Below are 19,789 nucleotides of genomic sequence, written 5' to 3'. Positions count from 1 at the left end.
TGCTCTCCAGCATCTACCACCTGAGGCAGCTGCTCATTCTGCCTAATATTACGACTGGCCCATCTCACTTTAGTTCTAGTGATGGCTTTCCAAAAGCTGAGTTCAGAAAGTGATGGGGGGTTGCTAACATGTCCCTGTGGTCTGCAGGGAGTAAACCCCACCTTGTTTCCCCTGCTAAATAACTTTTTATTCATTCAGAGAAGCATCTGTTCATAAACTGTGCTCTTTTACCAGTTTATAATTGTGACAGATGGGATTGTAAATATGCTGTATTAAAGATAGTTATGGAAATGAAACTTGTTCAGTTATTAATTGCTACCTTTTTGACTAGGGTGAATTTCATGTAGGCAATTTAGACTGGCAGGCAGTGTTCTGATTGCTAAAGCCATCCACCCTTTTAAAGACTCCTTATCGTCAGCATTCTGTGCAAGACATTTCAACAAGGTGTGAGTGGCTTTCCTAATTTACAAAGTACAGTACTGTGTAGATTATTCATCCCCTGGAATGCCTCTTTTGAAGAATTTGGAAAATCCTCATTTGCATGGGACATGGAAGCCCTTGTTGTGAAGAGGTGCCAATGGTGGCTTCTCAAAAACTCTGCATCCTGGAGCTACTTCCTTTGGCTTTCATCAGAAGGGAACAAGATCATTCTTTTTTTATATCCTTTCCAATTTATGGCAGAACTTTAGATAAACATACACAATTCAGACTTGATGGGCCTATGTAAATCATGCTTTGTACTTTCGACTTCTACATATGCTGACTTTACACATACTCTAGCCCAGAGCTTTACAAACTGTGTGTCGAACAGGTTAGTGTGTCGGCTGCAGTGCCGAGGCTGGAAAGGGGTTAGTTTAACCTACGGTTTGCTCGTAAAACTGAATTACTGTGTTGCAAAATGCTGCATGTCTTAAAAACTGTGTCACCAACATGAAAAGTGTAGAAAACTCTGCTCTAGCCTATCTTCTATAATGGCCAGGTCAAAGACAGATTATGCAACATGTCTTGTTTGCAAATATAAATGCTGAAAATAATATGTATATAAAACATATAGTAGATAAAAGCCAGAATCAAGGATTAAAAAGCAAACAAAACCCAAGCAATAAAACAAAGGACAAAAAGAGCCATAAAAAATAAGTAGAATTGTCATCTTGTCAAGGTCCCTTTGTAGTGTGAATCCTGACTTTTAAATGGGCCTTTGAACTTCTAGCAAGTATTCAGCCTTCTTCATAGCACTATAGTGGAACAAAGGCTGTTAACTTGGTTTAGTATAGATTTAAAGCAGGGCTCCCCAACCTTTTCAAGCCCAGAGTCACATTTGGAAGAAGCTGTCATGAGCGCTACCCATTTCACAGAAAATCTGGTGATGCTCGTGGTCCTTTGCATTACAAATACATGCCAAAAGGTAAACAAATTGGAGGCATTGTGGTTTGCTGTAATAATGTTGTGTGTTTTGTGTGCGATCGACATACACACTGAGTGGTATCCAACTAAACATTTGCACAAGCACAATGATGTTTACCTGCACAGTGTAACTTCCTTGCCCTCTCCTCTCTCCCTGTGTGAGCCCCACACACCTTAAGTCTGCTGCAGATGGTATGGGGAACCCCTGTGTAGCAGGTTTAAGGGGCGCACAGGAGAGGGATGGGTGAGGAAGTTACATTGTGCAGGTAAAAGTTGTGCTAGTGTAACTGTTCACTTGGTCTTATAGTGCAGTCATTTGGTTTAAATGTGATAATATTGAAAGTGACTTCTTGTGTCTATTGTTTTGTTAACCAGGTACAAATAAAAGGTTAAATACAGAGACCCCGAGTTTATAATAGCTTAGTAGGCTGAACCGGCTCTTTAAAAGGATAGGCACATTTCAGTATATTGTGTTTCTTTTCTAGTCTTGCTGGGCTCTGATTGGGCAAAAGGTGTCTTGTATAGCTCCATATTGACTATTTCTATTTTTTACTTTCTTTTACCACACACAGAGTGAATGTGTATTTCCCAGATAAAACTACTCATTATGGATAGCAATGACTGCTAATTTTACTAGGGGTCAAAAACAGGCTACCATTTTTAATCCTTCCAGATAGTCCCAATGGTGCCATTTTTTGGACCTGTGGACTAAGACGAACATTGTGGAGAAGGTTATTAGAGTCTCCTCCCTTGTATCTTGCCAACTTAATTGGCTCTGAGTGTTCAGGATAAGTGGTTTTCATCCCTGTGGCTTCATTTAAGCATGCCAAATCCTTTTCATTATTCAAGAAGCTATCTTTGAAGACATTTGACTGTTTTCACACCTTCAACAGAGCAAAGTGCACACATACCTCCCATCACCCCTTTCTGTTAAAATATTAGTCCGTGAAAATAATTTGACACCATAAACTGTTGTAACTACCAAATACAGGGAATTTAAGCACACACAAATTGTGGTGTGGATTCTGGAACCTTAACTTACTATAATGCTTTGTGATATCTGTGCTGTTGGAGAAAAGGATAATTGGGAAAACTTGTGGCATCAGTCTTTAGCCCTTCTTCCTAGTGTTACGTCTGCCCTGTTTATGAGCAGTCTTATTTTAATAAAATGTTGTGCCCATAACCTGCTTCAGTAGTCCGCCAGCCAGTTAGCATGCTTAAAATCTTTAAAACGCAAACCCAAAAGGATTGTCTGATTAAAGAAATCTCAGTTTTTGTTTCATTGTCTTACACTATACATTTTTATCTGGTTCCCTTTTTCTTTCTTTCTGATTTTGCTTTACATATTTTTTCTTTAGTAGCAAGTTATCCTTTCAGGGACTGATTGGTATCTATGGTCCAATTATTTTTTATGTTCTCATCCTTTATAGTCTGAAAAGAAGAAAAACTGCATAAATTTGCTTCAGTTCAGAAGACAGGAAAAAAAGCAACCCAGAGCCCTGTTAGCAGCTTGGGAGACAGAAAATAAGAATGAAAGTTAACAACTTAATAATGTTTTGAAATATGTTGGAAGAGTTGTCTCCCACTTGTGCTTTTTTTGAACATTGAAGTTACTGTTCAGTCATTTGTTCTGTTGGCATGTGAGCATGCACTAAGCAGGGGGAAAGTGTTTTGTGTGTGGTTTTTTTAAGAGTGCAGAGCGATATAGGCTAGCCTAGTTGATCAAAAGAATTGCTGGAGGTCTCTGTGTGTAGAGGGGGAGAAGGAAGTACAGTTCAAAGTAGAGAAGGAAGTAGAGTTCAAAGGAGTTAGCCAACCTTTTGAGGGTCAGTAGCTTCATCTGGAATTTTGAGAAAGTCATGTGGGCACTACTCAGAAAGTGGCTGCCACCAGGGCATGGAATAGCACAAAATGACTGCCATGGGGGTGTGGCATAGTGCAAAATGGCTGCCACATACAAAAGAGCAGAAAACAAACAGTACTTTATGAAAACCATTGAAGACATTTTTATTTTGACAAACCTTTCCAGCTAGATGAAAATGTGTCCACCTTGTTGTTGTTGTTTAGTCGTTTAGTCGTGTCCAACTCTTTGTGACCCCATGGACCAGAGCACGCCAGGCACTCCTGTCTTCCACTGCCTCCCGCAGTTTGGTCAAACTCATGCTGGTAGCTTTGAGAACACTGTCCAACCATCTCGTCCTCTGTCGTCCCCATCTCCTTGTACCCTCAATGTTTCCCAACATCAGGGTCTTTTCCAGGGAGTCTTCTCTTCTCATGAGGTGGCCAAAGTATTGGAGCCTCGGCTTCAGGATCTGTCCTTCCAGTGAGCACTCAGGGTTGATTTCCTTCAGAATGGGTAGGTTTGATCTTCTTGCAATCAATGGGACTCTTCAAGAGTCTCCTCCAACACCATAATTCAAAAGCATCTATTCTTTAGCGATCAACCTTCTTTATGGTCCAGCTCTCACTTCCATACATCACTATTGGGAAAACCATAGCTTTAACTATTCGGACCTTTGTTGGCAAGGTGATGTCTCTGTGCCCACCTTAGGTGTTCATTTTTTACAGTTTTAAAATTTATAATCTTGTACTCGTTTTAACATTACTTTAACTAATTTTAAGGATATGTCTGTAAATCACCTTGGGATATATGTGTGGAAGGTGATTCACAAATCAACAAATAGATGACACCACAAAATGGTGTAGGCATAGCTTCCTGCCCCATCAGCCCCCATCAACAGGAAAAAGATACCTACACCAGATACCACTTCCCGTGCCCACAGAGAGAAGTGATACCCACTTTCCCTCTGTTCAGAAGAGTTGGAAGGGTGGGTATTCAATAAATGGACATATTTAAGGGGACATGTTCAGTGTAGGAGAGGCTGAGCCAAGGGAGGCATTAGTGGGTACAATGGTACCCATGGACACCACACAGGCCCCCCTGAACTGTCCCATTAAACTTTAATTAGTTTAATGCTAAGCAAATGTCCAGTGCGCTTCCGACGCGACAAGTCCCATTACAGCAGAGCATTTCGCGCAGCGGTTTAAGAAGAGCTGCATAGTCAGTATCTTTTCAATAAAGGAATCTTGGAGCAAGCGGTTTGGAACTCAAAGAAAAAAGGTTTATTTACAAAGAGAAAGAAAAACCCTGGCGACAAACCACACATATCAGCAAACACGCCCAAAAGAAAAGGGACACACTGGTTGAACTGACTATTTATACAAACTCACATTCCTGGAAGCTTAATGACTTCCAGCTGCTCAGTGATTAGAGCATCTTGCTACCTCTTAACCCTTTAATACCAACATGAACACTTTTCCAAACACATTTTATTTGGGAGGGAGGGAGAGCTGACTAGAATTCTAGACATGTCTACTCAGGAGTAAGTCCTATTGAGTTACTGGGGTTATCAGCAGCTAAGTGGGTAGAAAATTGCAGCCTAAGCCCGAACATTTTATTTTTAATCCAGCTTTATTTATGACATTATAAGCTGCCTTGAAAAATCAACGAGAGCACAACAGCAATAAAATAAATGTAAAATAATGCAGCAAATGCACACGCAGATTAAAAGCACTCCAACAGACATCTGATCTGAGAACTAGCAAGAAGAATACACCATTCACTAAAAGAAACCTCGAGGAAACAAGAAGGTTTCCAGAGCTCTTCTAAAAGTGGGAAGAGAGTGGAGATTTCCTTGGAGATATGGAGTCCCACAGCTGTGGCACCACCAATGTTTTTCAGCAAAGCTCAGTTGGTTAGAGCATGGTACTGATAACACCAAGGTTTGATCCCCATATGGGACAGCTGAATATTCCTGCAATGCAGGGGGTTGGACTAGATGATTCTTGGGGTCCCTTCCAACCCTACAGTTCTATGATTCTATGATTTTTCAAAGACCAGTTATGGCACCACCACTGTCCCTGTTACCTGCCTATCTGATCTTAACTAATGATGGGCCAGAAAGCAGGGCATCCTAAGTCCCTGGTGGGTTTTCATGGGTATAAGTAATCCTCTGAATAACCTGATCTCAAGCCATTATACGGACTCTAAAGGTCAAGGCCAACGCTTTAAAGTGAGCTCAGAAATGAATCGCTGACAGCATAATTGATGTAAGATAGGTGTGAAATGTTCTATCTTGCTCCTACAACATCTTTTACGGCAGGGATGAAGAACCCTCCAGGTGTTGCTGGACTCCCAATCAGCCCTGGACCAGCCAGCATGGCCAGTGGTCGGAGATGATAGGATCTGTGGTCTAGCAACATCTCCAGGGGTATAGGTTCCCCAGGCCTGTTTTAAAGGCAGAACTACATAGATTGTGTGTAGTCATCCAGTCCAGATGTCTCCAGTGCAGGAGTCATAGAGGCAGGTGTTTGCTAAACACATAGCCCAGAAGCACAGGCTATCCTAATCATCTTTCACGCTGGCTATATTTTGCATCCGATTCTAGCTGTGCCGTGTTACACAACATGGCCCATTTGTAAATATGTGGAGCTGCTTCACATGCCAGTTTGTGGCACCAGATTGCTTACTTGTCAAGCTGCCAAAGGATCTTGCATAACGCTGATATAGAATGGCACAGAGGTAGAGGAGGGTGCAGACCGAAAGGTGGACAGCGCTGCAGCTGGCACTGAAGAAAGGATCTCTATTGACTACTGTACATGCTTAGAAGTGATTTAGGCTTTCATATTCAGTTGCCACTTCTTAGAATCCTAGTTTTGTAGAGTTGAAAGAGCTCTTACGTATCAGAGAATTTTTCAGGCGTACATTCACAAATTCAAAACTGAGTCGAGTTGTTCAGAACCACCTACTTTGACCCTATTCCAGAGATGGGGATCCAACTGTAATCCTGCCCCCTCTTCCCAGGCCTCCCTATCTAGTCCTCAGGACTTTCCCCAGACCACACACCTCCCCCTGCTTTGCACCCTCCTGAAATGTCTTTTTCTGGCCAAAAATCATCAAACTCTGAGACTGTCTCTTGCTTGCCTGGATAGAGAGAGGTGTGTGAGTGTGCACAGAAACTAGACAATTGTACAAAGGGACGCGGGTCACGCTGTGGGTAAAGCCTCAGCGCCTAGGACTTGCCGATCGCATGGTCGGCGGTTCGAATCCCCGCGGCGGGGTGAGCTCCCGTCGTTTGGTCCCAGTTCCTGCCAACCTAGCAGTTTGAAAGCACGTCAAAGTGCGAGTAGATAAATAGGTACTGCTCTGGCGGGAAGGTAAACGGCGTTTCCGTGTGCTGCTCTGGTTCGCCAGAAGCGGCTTAGTCAGCCTGGCCCCATGACCCAGAAACTGTCTGCGGACAAACGCCGGCTCCCTCGGCCTATAGAGCGAGATGAGCGCGCAACCCCAGAGTCGGTCATGACTGGACCTTTACCTTTACCTTTACCTTTACCTTTAATATTTGCATCAGTGCTTCTGACCACTTTTCCCTCTTGCCCTGCCCACCACTAACTCTAATCCCCCAGAATGGAATGTGATCTTTGGGCAGAAAAAAATTTCCCACTGGGGAAGGCTGCATTTCCACATCTGATGTAGGCCCGAATCCTGTTTTGCCTGTGAGGGAGCCCAGTCGTCTTGGTTTGAATCCCCATTGAACAGCTGCCCTTCCTCCTATTTCATGAGGCCACCCTACTGGTCAGACATCATTTTTTGTTCCTGCCTTTTAGAAGAAATTCAGCTCTCAGATAAGGATAATATATTTGTTTCTGAAAACGTGGCACAAAGGACGGGATTCTGAGTGGAAGGCTCAAGGGGCTTGACTGAGTTTCCTGCAGAGACCTCTTTCTTTGCTGAGAAGCAATTAAGCAGGCTGTTAACTGTCATTTCTTATCTTTCTATATGTTATGGCTCTATAATGCAGGCAGTGGAGGAAGGCAGAACATGATCCGTTTATTTTTAACGAAGAACATACAGAGCTTGGTTATTTGTTTTCCAACTTAAAAATACAACATTATTTTTCTTCAACAATACTTAGCTTTGGGTGTATCCATTAATCACCCTATTCGAAGTTCATTGCAGGTAATTACCCCCAGACCACATTCCCTATTAGTTTTACTCACCGCATGTCTTTGCTCTGTGCCTTTTAAAGTACAGGTTAAAGCTTTTTGGACCTGTTTGCTTTTGCATTTGGAGTTCAGACCTTTTAATATCAAAATCTTAAGTGGCTTAATGAAGAGCCTTCCCATCATAAGACTGGAGTGTGTAAGGGAATACTAGTAATTCATGAGCCAGTGCCAATTGGTGAAGTTAGAAAAGGAAGCTGTGGAAGGAAAAAAGAGATTTATTATCAAAGCTTCTAGCTCAGTAAGCACAAAAGGAAATGAGTGAAGAGCACAAGCATCTGTGTAGCTGGCAACACAGTTTTTTCCAAAAGCCATCTGCAGAGGAATGAGAAGAAACCTTCTTGTCCCCCAAGGAATGAGACCTTTCAAAGGAACAATTTCCCTCAAAGGGACACTCTGCTTTCCTGAGACCTTGAGTCACTGTGACAGCAGAGGAGGTGAGCAGGGCACATCTATCAAGTTTCCAAAGGCCTCATCCACCAACCTTTCTGCCTCTCTTAGCTTCTTCAGGTAAAGCACCTTGGCCTCAAGGAAATGACCTCATTTCCTGAGGCCAGGAACTCACTGCACTGAGCACGCATTCATGACTTTTGTCTAACAGGCAGATAGTCATACATGTTCTGTACAATATACTGAATAGCTCCCAGCCCTGCTACTGGTTTTTCACCCTCTTGCTCATGAAGCAGCACTTGAGATGCTATATTTTAAGCACAGAACCTGTACATCTCCCCCCAGATGTTTTCCCAGTGGCCAGAATGAGTAAGACAATGCAAAGAACATAACAGAGCTTAAAAGACTGTTTCCTTGGTAACCACAGCCCATTCATGGATTTGTGAAGTCACAGAAGGCCAGTCTACCATATTCAGGTTAGGCTAGCTTGAAGCTGAAGTTCAAGGAGTGAAGTCAATGATTACCTGTAATGTATTTCTCCTTTAACTGTATCTGGCTACTGAATGTTTGATTGAAACTGGTTACTTTCCCAAGAGTTGTGGTACTTCAGATGATGAAAGTAGCAGAAATATATTCCCATATTTAGCTACCCCTTTTAATATCTTTGTTCCTTCCTTTCAAGACACAGACAAACACACTTTCCTTGTTGTTGTTCATAGTTTTCCTGTATTAACCATTGCAGTGGTGGGATTTAGCAGCAGCAACAGCAACAATCCCCAAGTGGCTTGAAGGCAACTTCAGTGAGGCTTTGTTGTTTCCGTGACATCACAGTTGATCAATTATGTCAGAGTCAGGACCACTTATTGCCCTAAGTTGTTACCTGGGACACACTTTTTAAAAGTATTGCATGGTTTCCTTTTTCTCCTTTCTTTTTATCTCTGGGGTTTCTTTTTACTCTGTTGCTCCCTGTTTTTGTGCCTCATTGAAACTTCTCTGAAACTTCAGTGTCTTAAATTAGAATCTATCAAAGCCAAATTGAAGTGAACTTCCTTTTGTCTGAAATGTCCTTAAGAGAATTTTGAATCCTAAGCAATGCTGTACATAGTGTTCAGAGTGCTTTAGAGTATCTAATTCATCTCTTTCTGAGTTGCATAATCACACCAAAGGTAAGGAAGTTATGTTCATTTCCCATTTGATGCAATTCAACCGTGAAAGGGGCTGTTCTTCCTCTTCCTCCTGCTTCTGTTGCCCCTGATTTATGTGATGCTTGTGAGAGTTTTTTTGTTAAATTGTCAGCTGTCAGTGTTTTTCAATAGGGCATTTGTTGTAACTGTCAGGAGTATAGACCAACAGCTTCACCTGAAGGCCATGTGTTTCTGACTGCAAATTATTTGAATCTCTAATGATGCAAAAAAAATTGAATCTCTAATAATGCTAGAGGGAGGTTTTGCAACAGGCAGCCTTGCGGTTGCCTACATTGTCATAAGAATCTAGAGTTGATGTGGCCAAGATTCTCAAAACTCCTGGAGAAAACCTTTTAAAATTTCTACTGCCCTCTTGTAGCCCTTATTAAGAGGAAATGGCAATGTATGTTTGTTGAGGAGCTGCATTCCAGCAGGGTATTGATACCTCTACTTGTTGCCATTTCCAATTATGAAGGTTGTCTTACCTGCTACATTGAGCTAGACTACTGAGAACTGCACTGGATCCTCTCCCAGTGATAATTAAATGTCTAAATGGATGCAGAGCCCAAACAAAAGTATTGCAAGCATAGCATATAATCCTTTTCTAAATAGGGATCTCCACAATTACAGAGACTTCTTCCTTTCCTGTCATGTAGAGAGTTATCATATATTGACTCTACACAGGGCAGTGGGACAATCTTTGCACAAACTATTCTATATGCATGTGGAATAGATTCTGTTTAGCAGTTGTAATGTATAGACTTGTGCTTAGAGCCTTAACCAAAGATGGTAGAGAGCTAGAAACTAGATAATCTCACCTGAATTTCTTTGTACTACTTAATGCCAAGTTAAATTTGAACATTTGTCATTATAATACTATTGTTTGAAATATATATCCTCCTTGCTTATTTTAAGGCGCACGTGTATTAATTCTGTTTAGATAAGGGAGGGGTAGTGCATACTGTATTGCCACCAAGATCTGGGTTTGCATGGATGAGATGTTCTAAATGAGCGACTCTAAAGGGAGCTTCTGAGTGGATGACAATGGATTAAAATGAGAGGGACATTCAGATCACCTGATAGGGGATAACATTTCTCATCATTGCTTGCATTGCTTGATGATACTTTCGCATGCTGCACACCTCCTCCATTAGTATCTGATGCTTCAAAATCAGAGGGAAATCTATAAAGGGCTGCATTGAAATGCACAGTTTTAGCAGAAGGTTATAATGATCTACAAGGTCAAACATCAAGGAAATGGGAAATAAAGCAATTTCTACATTCAGTGGCCAGCACAGTAGGTCAGAACCTCAGGTAGTTTAAAATTGTCTGTTAATTCCCCACCAACAAAAAAGAAAAGAAAACTTCTTAGCATGCATGAGAAACATGTAAAATATTCTTAATGTATTTATATGCATACTGTAGCCTTATTTGAGTTCACCGATTGGGTCTGTGTTGCTCCGGGACAGGAGGAAGTCAAATGACACCGAGGTTGGTTCAAAGAAAGAGTTTATTCTGCTCTCCGGATAGCAGAAGGCACTTGCGTGATCAAGTCCACAGCAAGTCCAAAGAAATGACAAGTTTCATGCAGTATATATATCCTCCAGGCACCCTCTCCCTCCTTCCCATATAAATCCAACCACGTCAGCCTATGTACGCAGGTTGACATCACATATGTTCTTGCTCTGGTATTCTTAAGCATAAAAGGGAATTCCTTCCTGTACTTCTGACCATAAAAGGATCTTCCTCTTCCTACTCTTATCTTGGAGGAAGAGGTCATCATCTCCAGGAACACGCTTCTGGCTTTGTTCCCGGACTTCGGTCTGTGCATCTTTTGTGGTCAGCACATAAGATAAGACACGGACGTGACTTCTCTGTTCTGCAGTCAGGGTCATCCCTGCCGTCACAAACTGATAAAGGAGAGGGCTCTGAGCACAGCCGGGTTTTTGTTTATACATTGACTCAGAGCTCAAGTTAATGGATTTTAGCTAAGGAAAAATAGGGATTTTGGTGCAGTTTCAAACTGCCTGCACAGTCAGTTTTGGGTTTGGGAAACCCATTCCTTCAATACTTTTTTTAACTGTGAGGTGATACACCATTAAGTTAATAAATGGTCTCTCGATCAAGTACATCGATTACATTTATATCCCACCTTTCCTCCAAGGAGCTCAAAGTGGTGTACAAGTTTCCACTTCCTCCCCACTTTATCCTCACAACAACCCTGTGAGGTAGGCTAGGCTGTAAGTGAGTGACTAGTCCTGAGGCCACCCAATGAGCTTCAGGGCTGAGTGAGGACTTGAACCAAGATCTCCCAGATCTTAGTCCAACACTCTAACTGCTACACCACACTGACTCTATTCTAGAAAGCTAGTAATTTACTTTTTACACAAGCATTAGGATGGGAGAAGCTCAGTATTGGTTTCCTTTCAACAACAACAACAACAATCCCTTGTATGGTTATGATGTGGTACTTCACCCTGAACTTTGTTGAGTCCTTTCCCACCTCAACTGAGTCAATTTTTTCATAGTTAAAAGGTGGTTTTCCATTTTGTGCATCGTTATAAATGCTGTATTGTAGGTCAGGGAGAGACATTCTTGTTCCCAATTGCTTATGAAGTGGATTCATTAGGGAAGATGAAAGCTGGCAAATAAAAAGGAGAAAGCTCCCCTTGATAATAGGCACAATGTACTTGAGTGGGTGGGGTGGGTATGCCCATACCGTGATTACTTTTTAATAGCCACATCATAAGGTGACTCAGCTTTCTGTTGAATAGCCTTGTGTATACAGCTCTGTTTCCTTTGAACAGGATTTCATATTTATTAAGTGTTGTTCCACTCTTTGAGTTTCAATGAATTATAAAAGACCTGGCTTTTTAAAACAAACCAACAAAAAGGCACAAGTGGCTTATGTAACAGACAGCCACAAATCTCACAAGGTTGTACAGGCGGAAGAGGGCAAGAAGCCGTAAGCAGTCCCCCCTCCCCCATGAAACCTCAAGGATCACGTCTGTTAGCAACGTGGGTTAACTTGGCATGCGGATGTGCTAAGTACAAAAAAAAGGGTGGAGGCAGAATCTAGGGTTAGATCCTCACAGGTCACTCTCCAACCTGTTCCCCCAATGTATGTAGGAAAGGACAGTGACTTGTGCAGCATGTGGTTGTTGCGTTTTTCTCGCAGTGGCGCTGCCCTCCCCGGATCCCAGCCTTGCAAGGCTGCTGGGGGCTGCTGGCGTGGGAATATGTTAGGCCTTTCATTGCCGCGTCACTGCCTTCAGGGGCCCATTGAAAGCACCCGGATCCGGATCAGAGACACACAAGGAGACATGCTCCACTGCTGATTAGAAGACCCCTGTTTCATAATACAGTGGTACCTCGGGTTACAGACGCTTCAGGTTACAGACGCTTCAGGTTACAGACTCAGCTAACCCAGAAATAGTACCTCGGGTTAAGAACTTTGCTTCAGGATGAGAACAGAAATCGTGTGGCGGCAGCAGGAGGCCCCATTAGCTAAAGTGGTACCTCAGGTTAAGAACAGTTTCAGGTTAAGAACAGACCTCCAGAACGAATTAAGTTCTTAACCCGAGGTACCACTATACAGGAGTCTTCTAACAGATTCCAGTTTTGACAATCAAACTCTCGGCACCGTTAACAAGTGACAGGTCTCAGGATTTCCTGGGGGAAGCCATTACTGCTTCCAGTGCTGTGTTGCTGTTTGAAATGTATAATGCAGGTGGGGCCTGCGTTTCAGAAAGGGTCTTCACACTCCTTTCTTTCCAACTCTTTGCCTTCTGAAAAGTGCCCGCACACACACACCACGAACTGCTTTCCTGCACATGGGATAGTCCCATAACTTTTCTCCCACAGAGAGAAAAGCAACCCTGGGTGTGATTTTTAAAAAATAATGTGATTTCATAAAAATAGCCTGCTAGATCCGGCCATCTAGTTCAGCCTCCAGTTCTTACAACAGCCCACCAGAGACCTGTGGGAAACCAGGGCGCAGAACATGAGCACAAGAGCACTCTTCCCTCCCATGGTTTCTATTATCTGGTACAGTGGTCCTTCGGGTTAAGAACTTAATTTGTTCCGTAGGTCCGTTCTTAACCTGAAACTGTTCTTAACCTGAGGTACCACTTTAGCTAATGGGGCCTCCTGCTGCTGCTGCGCCGCTGCTGCACGATTTCTGTTCTCATCCTGAAGCAAAGTTCTTAACCCGAGGTACTATTTCTGGGTTAGCGGAGTCTGTAACCTGAAACATCTGTAACCTGAAGTGCCTGTAACCCGAGGTACCACTGTATTCAGAATCCATGCTGCCTTCAGCTGTGGAGGTAGAGCACAGCTATCATAGTGGTAGTAAACAACAACAACAACAATTGTACCCCACCGATCTGACTGGGCTGTCCCAGTAGTCTTTGATAGCCCTATCTTCCATGAAATTTGAATGGGGGTGGGGTAAAAAATTGAGGGGAAAGGGTTTAGTAGCTGTTCCTCCCTCTCAGTGCAATGCTGAAGATTCCAGTCTCCTATAGCCACTTCTCATTTTCTGAAACAAGATGAAGAGCAGAGAGGAAATTAACAAATGACTAATCAAGTATAACATGTAGTTTGAGCTTCAGCATAGCATAAAATCTAGCACAGCAATAACTTATGTCTTACTCATGTTAATGTACGTATAATGTGTTTGTATGCATATCTACAGTCATCTCAGATGGGTCATTATGTATGTAGCCAGGCAGTTGACCAATTATTGCTCTTTTGCAAATGTACATTTTTACAGGAAACTTAAAAGCCCTAACCACTGGCAACATTCCCACCCTGCTTTGTTGTTTGGCTTTATTAAACAAACTATCCTCATTTTCAAAGAAAAATATAAACACTTCTAAGTTTCATATTTCCCTGAGGAAGCTCACATCATTTCAGCCACGGCATTCAAGTGATACAGGAACTCCTAGCAGATAAACATCAAAATTTCATTTTGGCATTGTTGTGTTTTGTAATGTTGTGGGATTTTGAGCCACTGATGAGGGGCCATCATGGGGATGGCAGAGCATCCATTTTGATCCCTTCTGCCATGAAAATAATAGAATCATAGAGTGGAATGGATCCTCTAGTCCAACTCCCTGCAGTGCAGGAATCTTTTGCCCGATGTGGGGCTTGAACCCACGGCCCTGAGATTAAGAGTCGCATGTTCTACTAACTGAGCTAATATTGGATACCATATGAATGTGCCTTAATGGAGTCAAACTATGTATGGCCCCATCTTATAACACCACTGTTATCCCTGAACTAGTTTAGCAGGGCAAGGGTAAGGAACACTTGAGGAACCCCCTCCATTCCCTACCAGAGACAAATGGCAAACCAAGCTGTTAGACTATGCTGCAATGGCAAACCTGAAAGCTCAGAAACCAAGAAGACAAAAACTTTAAGAAAGAATGGGAAAAAAATATAATTTATTTAGGAGAACACTGTAAGCAGATGAAAACATTAGCAGGATTTTAACCTCACTTGTAATGTACCAAATACAATGGATGATATGGATAGATATAAAACATAGACTATGAAATAATATGCAATTGGAAATGTTAACCCAGGGAGGGGATGGGGGAAGTCTCGAGATTCAGAGAAATCTCATGGATATGTAATTGGTATTGTAATAAAATTACACTTATAGAATCAAATAAAAATGATTTCAAGAACAAAACAAAACTGGTCAGCTTTTTGTATTTCCCTTTCCTTACTTCAGTATGAATAATATGTCTTTGCAATTTCTTTCCTGGCAGACCCAGATAATGCCGTCTTCATAGCGCACACAGTTGGAACCAGCATAGCTTGGAGGCCTAGACAATGTGAGAAGGCAGAGCCAAGTAACTGTGTGGACAGTGAGCTACCTCAGCCTAGTCAACTTCCCTCGTCTTGGACATGTGAGCAAACGGAGGAAGGGGGGCCTGCCATCAGACAATCTCTGGATAAGTTTTATGGGACTTGCTGCCAGAAGAAGCCGTTTGGAGGGAGTCCAGCCTACGAAGCCGCTTCCCAGTGCCTGTCTGTCAAAATTGCAGAGCTGGCAGGCAAAGAAGGAATGACGTACGCACAGAAGAGTCTCCAAATGGCCCAGCTGGTTTTGAACCGAGATGAGAACAAGGTGTTTCCTCAGCGCTCCAGCAACACCTGCTTCTCCATTCCCACGGAAACCAGAGATAGTTTGGAGGAAAGAAAGCAAATGCCTGGGCTCTCAAATGATATCCTTCAATTCATCTTGAAACAGAACGTAACAAAGTGATTTATTTATTTTGCTGGAGATGGTTAGCTTTTTAAGCACATGTGCGATTTGTTTTCATTCGTCATCCAGCAATGAGGACCAAGACATCCTCTACTGCTATAGAGCTTTCCTTCTTCCCCTCCCCCTGTTTGTTCCATCACCCACAATTGTCGGGGGATTGGGCAGTACCCCCCCCCAGAACAGTGCATGGGGGGGTGGGATGGGGAAGAGGGGGTGGATTCTTCCATCTGGCAAGCAAAAATGCTTGCGCTGGTGGAGTAATCTGCTCAGCCCTATGTTGAATTCCTTCCGAAGCATTGGATTTCTTCAAAAAACGTAGAATCATGGGGGAGTGTTGTTATTTTAAAAAGAATAAAGCTGACTTTCAAGCGAGATCAAGCATAGCCTTCCCCGGGTGGGATTGACCTAATCAGTGAGTTGCAATGTATGCATATGGTAACCTGCTCCTTTCTCCTCAGGGAGGGGATTGTAAAGCTTGTTCTTCTGTCACTGCTTTGGGCATGCATCAATTGGCAGGCTATAAATTGGGATTTTATGTCCCTTCCCTCCTATTCTTTGCATAACTTGAAAAGAGACAATGTAAACACATTGCTGAAACTGCAGAATATAATTCCCTGGGGAAGTGGACCATAGAAATAGCTAGTGGTTGTTTTTTTAAGTGCAAGATCTTGTTGAATCTTTGAAGCGTGTGCCTTGCTTGTCTTCCAACTGCTGAAAGGGCAACGAGAAAGCTGTGGCTGCTGCTGAGTCCAAAGGTATCTCTCTTTTTAAGAGCTGAAACCTTAAAATAACCCAAATACTGCAACCGTTGCTGGTGGTAACTCAGCTGTGTGGCTCACACCAGCTGAGCTTCTGGCCTCTGCTTATTCAACTAATAAGATTAATATTCTCAGTTCTATACAGGACCTGTGATCATTGGTGGTGGTTGTTTTTTAAGAGCAAAGTTAGCATCTGTGTACATCAAGTATATAGAGGGTTCTCCCCTTGTATCAATAAAAGTAAATGATACCGTGGAAATTCTCTTGAAGCTTGCTGTTTGGATCATTGTAGCAGCTGCTGGGGAATGAATTTGCAGTGACTGGGCTTTTACTAGATTGAATCTTCCTCCTGTTTAGCCTTATTGCTCCCTTTTGTTGTTGTCTTACAGAAATATTGATCCACTGTTGCTCAGTTCAGAGAAGCTTGGTTTTGTTTAATTCATTACTATTGCATCCCACTTTTCCTCCAAGGAACTCTGAGTTATATTCTCATAGCTACCTTCTAAGGTAGGTTATGGTGACAACAGATCAAGGTCAGCCAATGAACTTCATTAGTCAAGCAGCATTTTGTATCTGAGGTTTTGACCATCCAAACCAAATCAATTCCCAGCCCTGCCATCAAAGGTCCCAGAGCATCTGACAGAACTTTCTGGATCATGTATTTCAGCACTAGCTAGCTTAGCAACAGCGTCAAAGGACAGCCACAATTCCTCTTAATTATTATTCTACAGGAGTTGAGAACCACACCATACTCACCATATACCTACCACCCTTTTTTCCAATCCATTCCCCCAAAGTTGTTTAACTCCTTGGGGCTCTTTCATTACACAAACTGAGCGTTGGAGCTTATCCCCAGAAGAATCGGGGACGGGGGGGGGGGGGGAGCACACTATTTACTAGGAAAGACAAATGAGCTTAAAATCTTTGCATAAAGAGCCTCCTTGCAAATTCTGCAGAGCAAACATCTCTGCCTGGGGAACTGCAAGCCTGTGTCTGACTTAGCTAGATTTCCCACCCACTCGTTTTTGAAATTCAGTGAATTATAGATTTGTTTTCTTCCTCTCTCAACCTGTGTTGTATAAGTGCAACACAAATAGGCACTGGGATGGTTGCTGGAACTGCCTTTGGAGCTCACTTTTTCTTCTCTCTGCAGTTCTCATGGAAACATGTCAGCTGCAGGAGGAAATGAGGGAACCACAAATGAAAGGAATTCCTAGGGCATTTCCATATGAAATTGTTACCTTCAAGCAAGCTACACTTGGTGTTGTCTATAAAAACAATCTGGTGGGGAGGTTGTACTAGAATGAAGGAAGCAGTTCCCTGAGTATTCCAAGGCCAGTTTTTGATCTACCAAGTAATAGGTACCGTATATTGAGCTTTCCCTTTTAGTAAGAAGTGAGCATTTCAATGCTTATTAGTAATGATGAGATATCTGTTAAGCCGTCTTTGCCCTGTCCGCCTCTTCGGCACTTTCTCTCACTTTGGAGCATAAGTAGGTGGCTTGAGTTGCTGTGCTTAATAACAATAACTGTTCTTTATGGAAGATTGTCTAAGGACTGCACTGTCAACGCATTAGGAGACTGTCTTATGCCAAATCAGACTGTCTAGTTCAGTGTTGCTTACACCAGAGGTAACCAATCTGGTGCCCTCCATATATTGTTGCCCTCTCAATACCCTGCTGCCTTCCTCTGCTTCCCCACACTGTCTGTTGCCTGAGGCAGCTGCCTCACTCTGTGTAATGGAGCCAGTCCTGAGTAAGTCCAGAGTTCAGTGAGGCTTACACTACAGCAGGTGTGTCAAAGGTTTGCAGCCTTCTCTCCTGGCTCCTGTACATAGAGATCCACATTGTCTGCCTTTCCTAACTGCTCTTCTTTTTGGCTTGTGTAAGTGAAAGCTCCACATTGTCCTAATTACCTAATGAACATTTCCGCTTACCTATATGGTTTCTAGAAATGTAGAAGAAACTGACTCATTCAGACATATTGACTAATGCTTCTTGGGTCAAGGGAGACTCAAAATAGGCAATTCTTTCTCTCAGCATATGTTCCAATGGCAGAGATTGTCGCCTCTCTTTCCATTTCTAGCTCCACGTTTTCCAACGTTTTGTAGTAGGCAAGTATGTCACAACATATGGTTGCTAAACGGAGCACACATCAGCCAGCTTGCAGGCTCCAGAAATGCATTATTTTTGTTCTGTGTGGGTAGTTGTGTAGCATGTTTCCCCCCCCTAATGTGATGAAAATATACCTGATTCTGTTTGCTCATAAGGTAATGGCTATTCTGAATGCTTTCCTTATTTTAAACAATGGCAATCCTTGTCATGAGTGGCTATCTTTAAAACACTTTCCTAAACTCACTTTAGGAAGGGGGATGAGTAATTAAAGTTATTAATCTAAACGTTACAAGTTGTAGCTGAAGTCGGGTTTCCAGGTCAGATCTTCTGAGTTGTGGGATCACACACTCCCACTGATATATCATATACCTCAGGAGTGGAGAACTGGGTCTGGTGAAAGGGTCTTGCCAGGTGTTGCTACTTCAACTCCTTTCATAAGCTGGGGCTGATGGGAGTTTAGCGACATCTGGGGAGGCTATAGTTCCCCCACCTGTGCTCTAAAAGCTGGTTTTGTTTGTACAGTGGTTCTAGCCACAAAGTCAAAACAAAAAAAATTCCTTCCAGTAGCACCTTAAAGACCAACTAAGTCAGTTCTTGGTATGAGCTTTCGTGTGCATGCACACTTCTTTGTATCTGAAGAAGTGTGCATGCACACGAAAGCTCATACCAAGAACTGACTTAGTTGGTCTTTAAGGTGCTACTGGAAGGAATTTTTTTTGTTTTGACTATGGCAGACCAACACGGCTACCTATCTGTATCTAGCCACAAAGGTTTGAGAAGATCTTTGCCATATTAAAAAGGCAGAGTCACTTCCCTAATGTGGTGAAAGTTTCAGTGCTGGTTGGGTTTGTTGTGACTGTTCCTTGCTTCTTAAATGCTCTAAGAGCACCTGGCCATAAAAGTGCATCAACAGATCTCTGATTTCATGAGGGAGTTTGGGTTTCATTATATGCATTGTGTGTGTGTGCACACGCATAAGAGAGAGATGCAGTTCTCATCTCTCACATGGCACAGGCAGAAAGTGTAGGAGGTCAAAAGTGTAATGCTGTTGTTTTAAATAATTTTTATTAATTTTCCATTAATAACATTCCAATTAATAACGTCAATAACATATCAAATAATTACACCAATAATAAAGCCAATTATACATTCCAAATTAAAAGCCAATTATACATGCCAAATTAAATAATTTAAAAAGGACTTCCCATGTTCTGGCTGGAAGGAGAAACGCCACGGAAGTCTTGCAAGATGTCTAGGAGAGCAAAATATGTATTGAGATTTGGGAGAGATCTTGCATGCTCTTTCAGGGACCAATGTTAGCACTGCTGCAGTGCCAAGGGCTGGTGGCTAAGTGGTGGTGAGTGTCCCATGGGTGGGGGTGGGGGTGGCAGAGCAGGGTGGCGCTTCCTATTTGGCCTCGAGGAACAAAATGGGACGTAGCACCCCTGAACTCAGGATTCCAGAACTAACAGCTGTCAGTTCAGAGGGAAGGAAGGCAAGGAGCCACAGCCCAGGTGGGGCTTGCTAGCTTGGGGTTGAGTTGTCTGATTCCTCAGCTGGAATAGGTTCGGGACAGGTGAGGCTCACATGCCTTGTCAAC

The 19,789-nt window shown here is 42.7% G+C and overlaps 1 protein-coding gene across 5 annotated transcripts in view; it reads left to right on the top strand.

Annotated features, from left to right (window-relative positions):
• SHLD1 (shieldin complex subunit 1) overlaps window positions 1–16,335 on the top strand; it is a 52,137-nt gene extending 35,802 nt beyond the window's left edge. For all 5 annotated transcript variants that reach the window (XM_083730860.1, XM_083730859.1, XM_083730858.1 and 2 more), the window contains one exon: window positions 14,819–16,335. In XM_083730860.1, the coding sequence (XP_083586986.1) occupies window positions 14,819–15,318 (500 nt within the window). In that variant the 3' untranslated portion in view covers window positions 15,319–16,335. The remainder of the gene's footprint in view (window positions 1–14,818) is intronic.
• Window positions 16,336–19,789: the final 3,454 nt, after the last annotated feature.

The sequence above is a fragment of the Podarcis gaigeae genome (assembly GCF_964106915.1).
Source record: "Podarcis gaigeae genome assembly, chromosome: 3".
Taxonomy (NCBI): Eukaryota; Metazoa; Chordata; class Lepidosauria; order Squamata; family Lacertidae; genus Podarcis; species Podarcis gaigeae.
The sequence above is the reverse complement of the archived record's forward strand: the minus strand, read 5'-3'. Positions and strand labels throughout refer to the sequence as shown.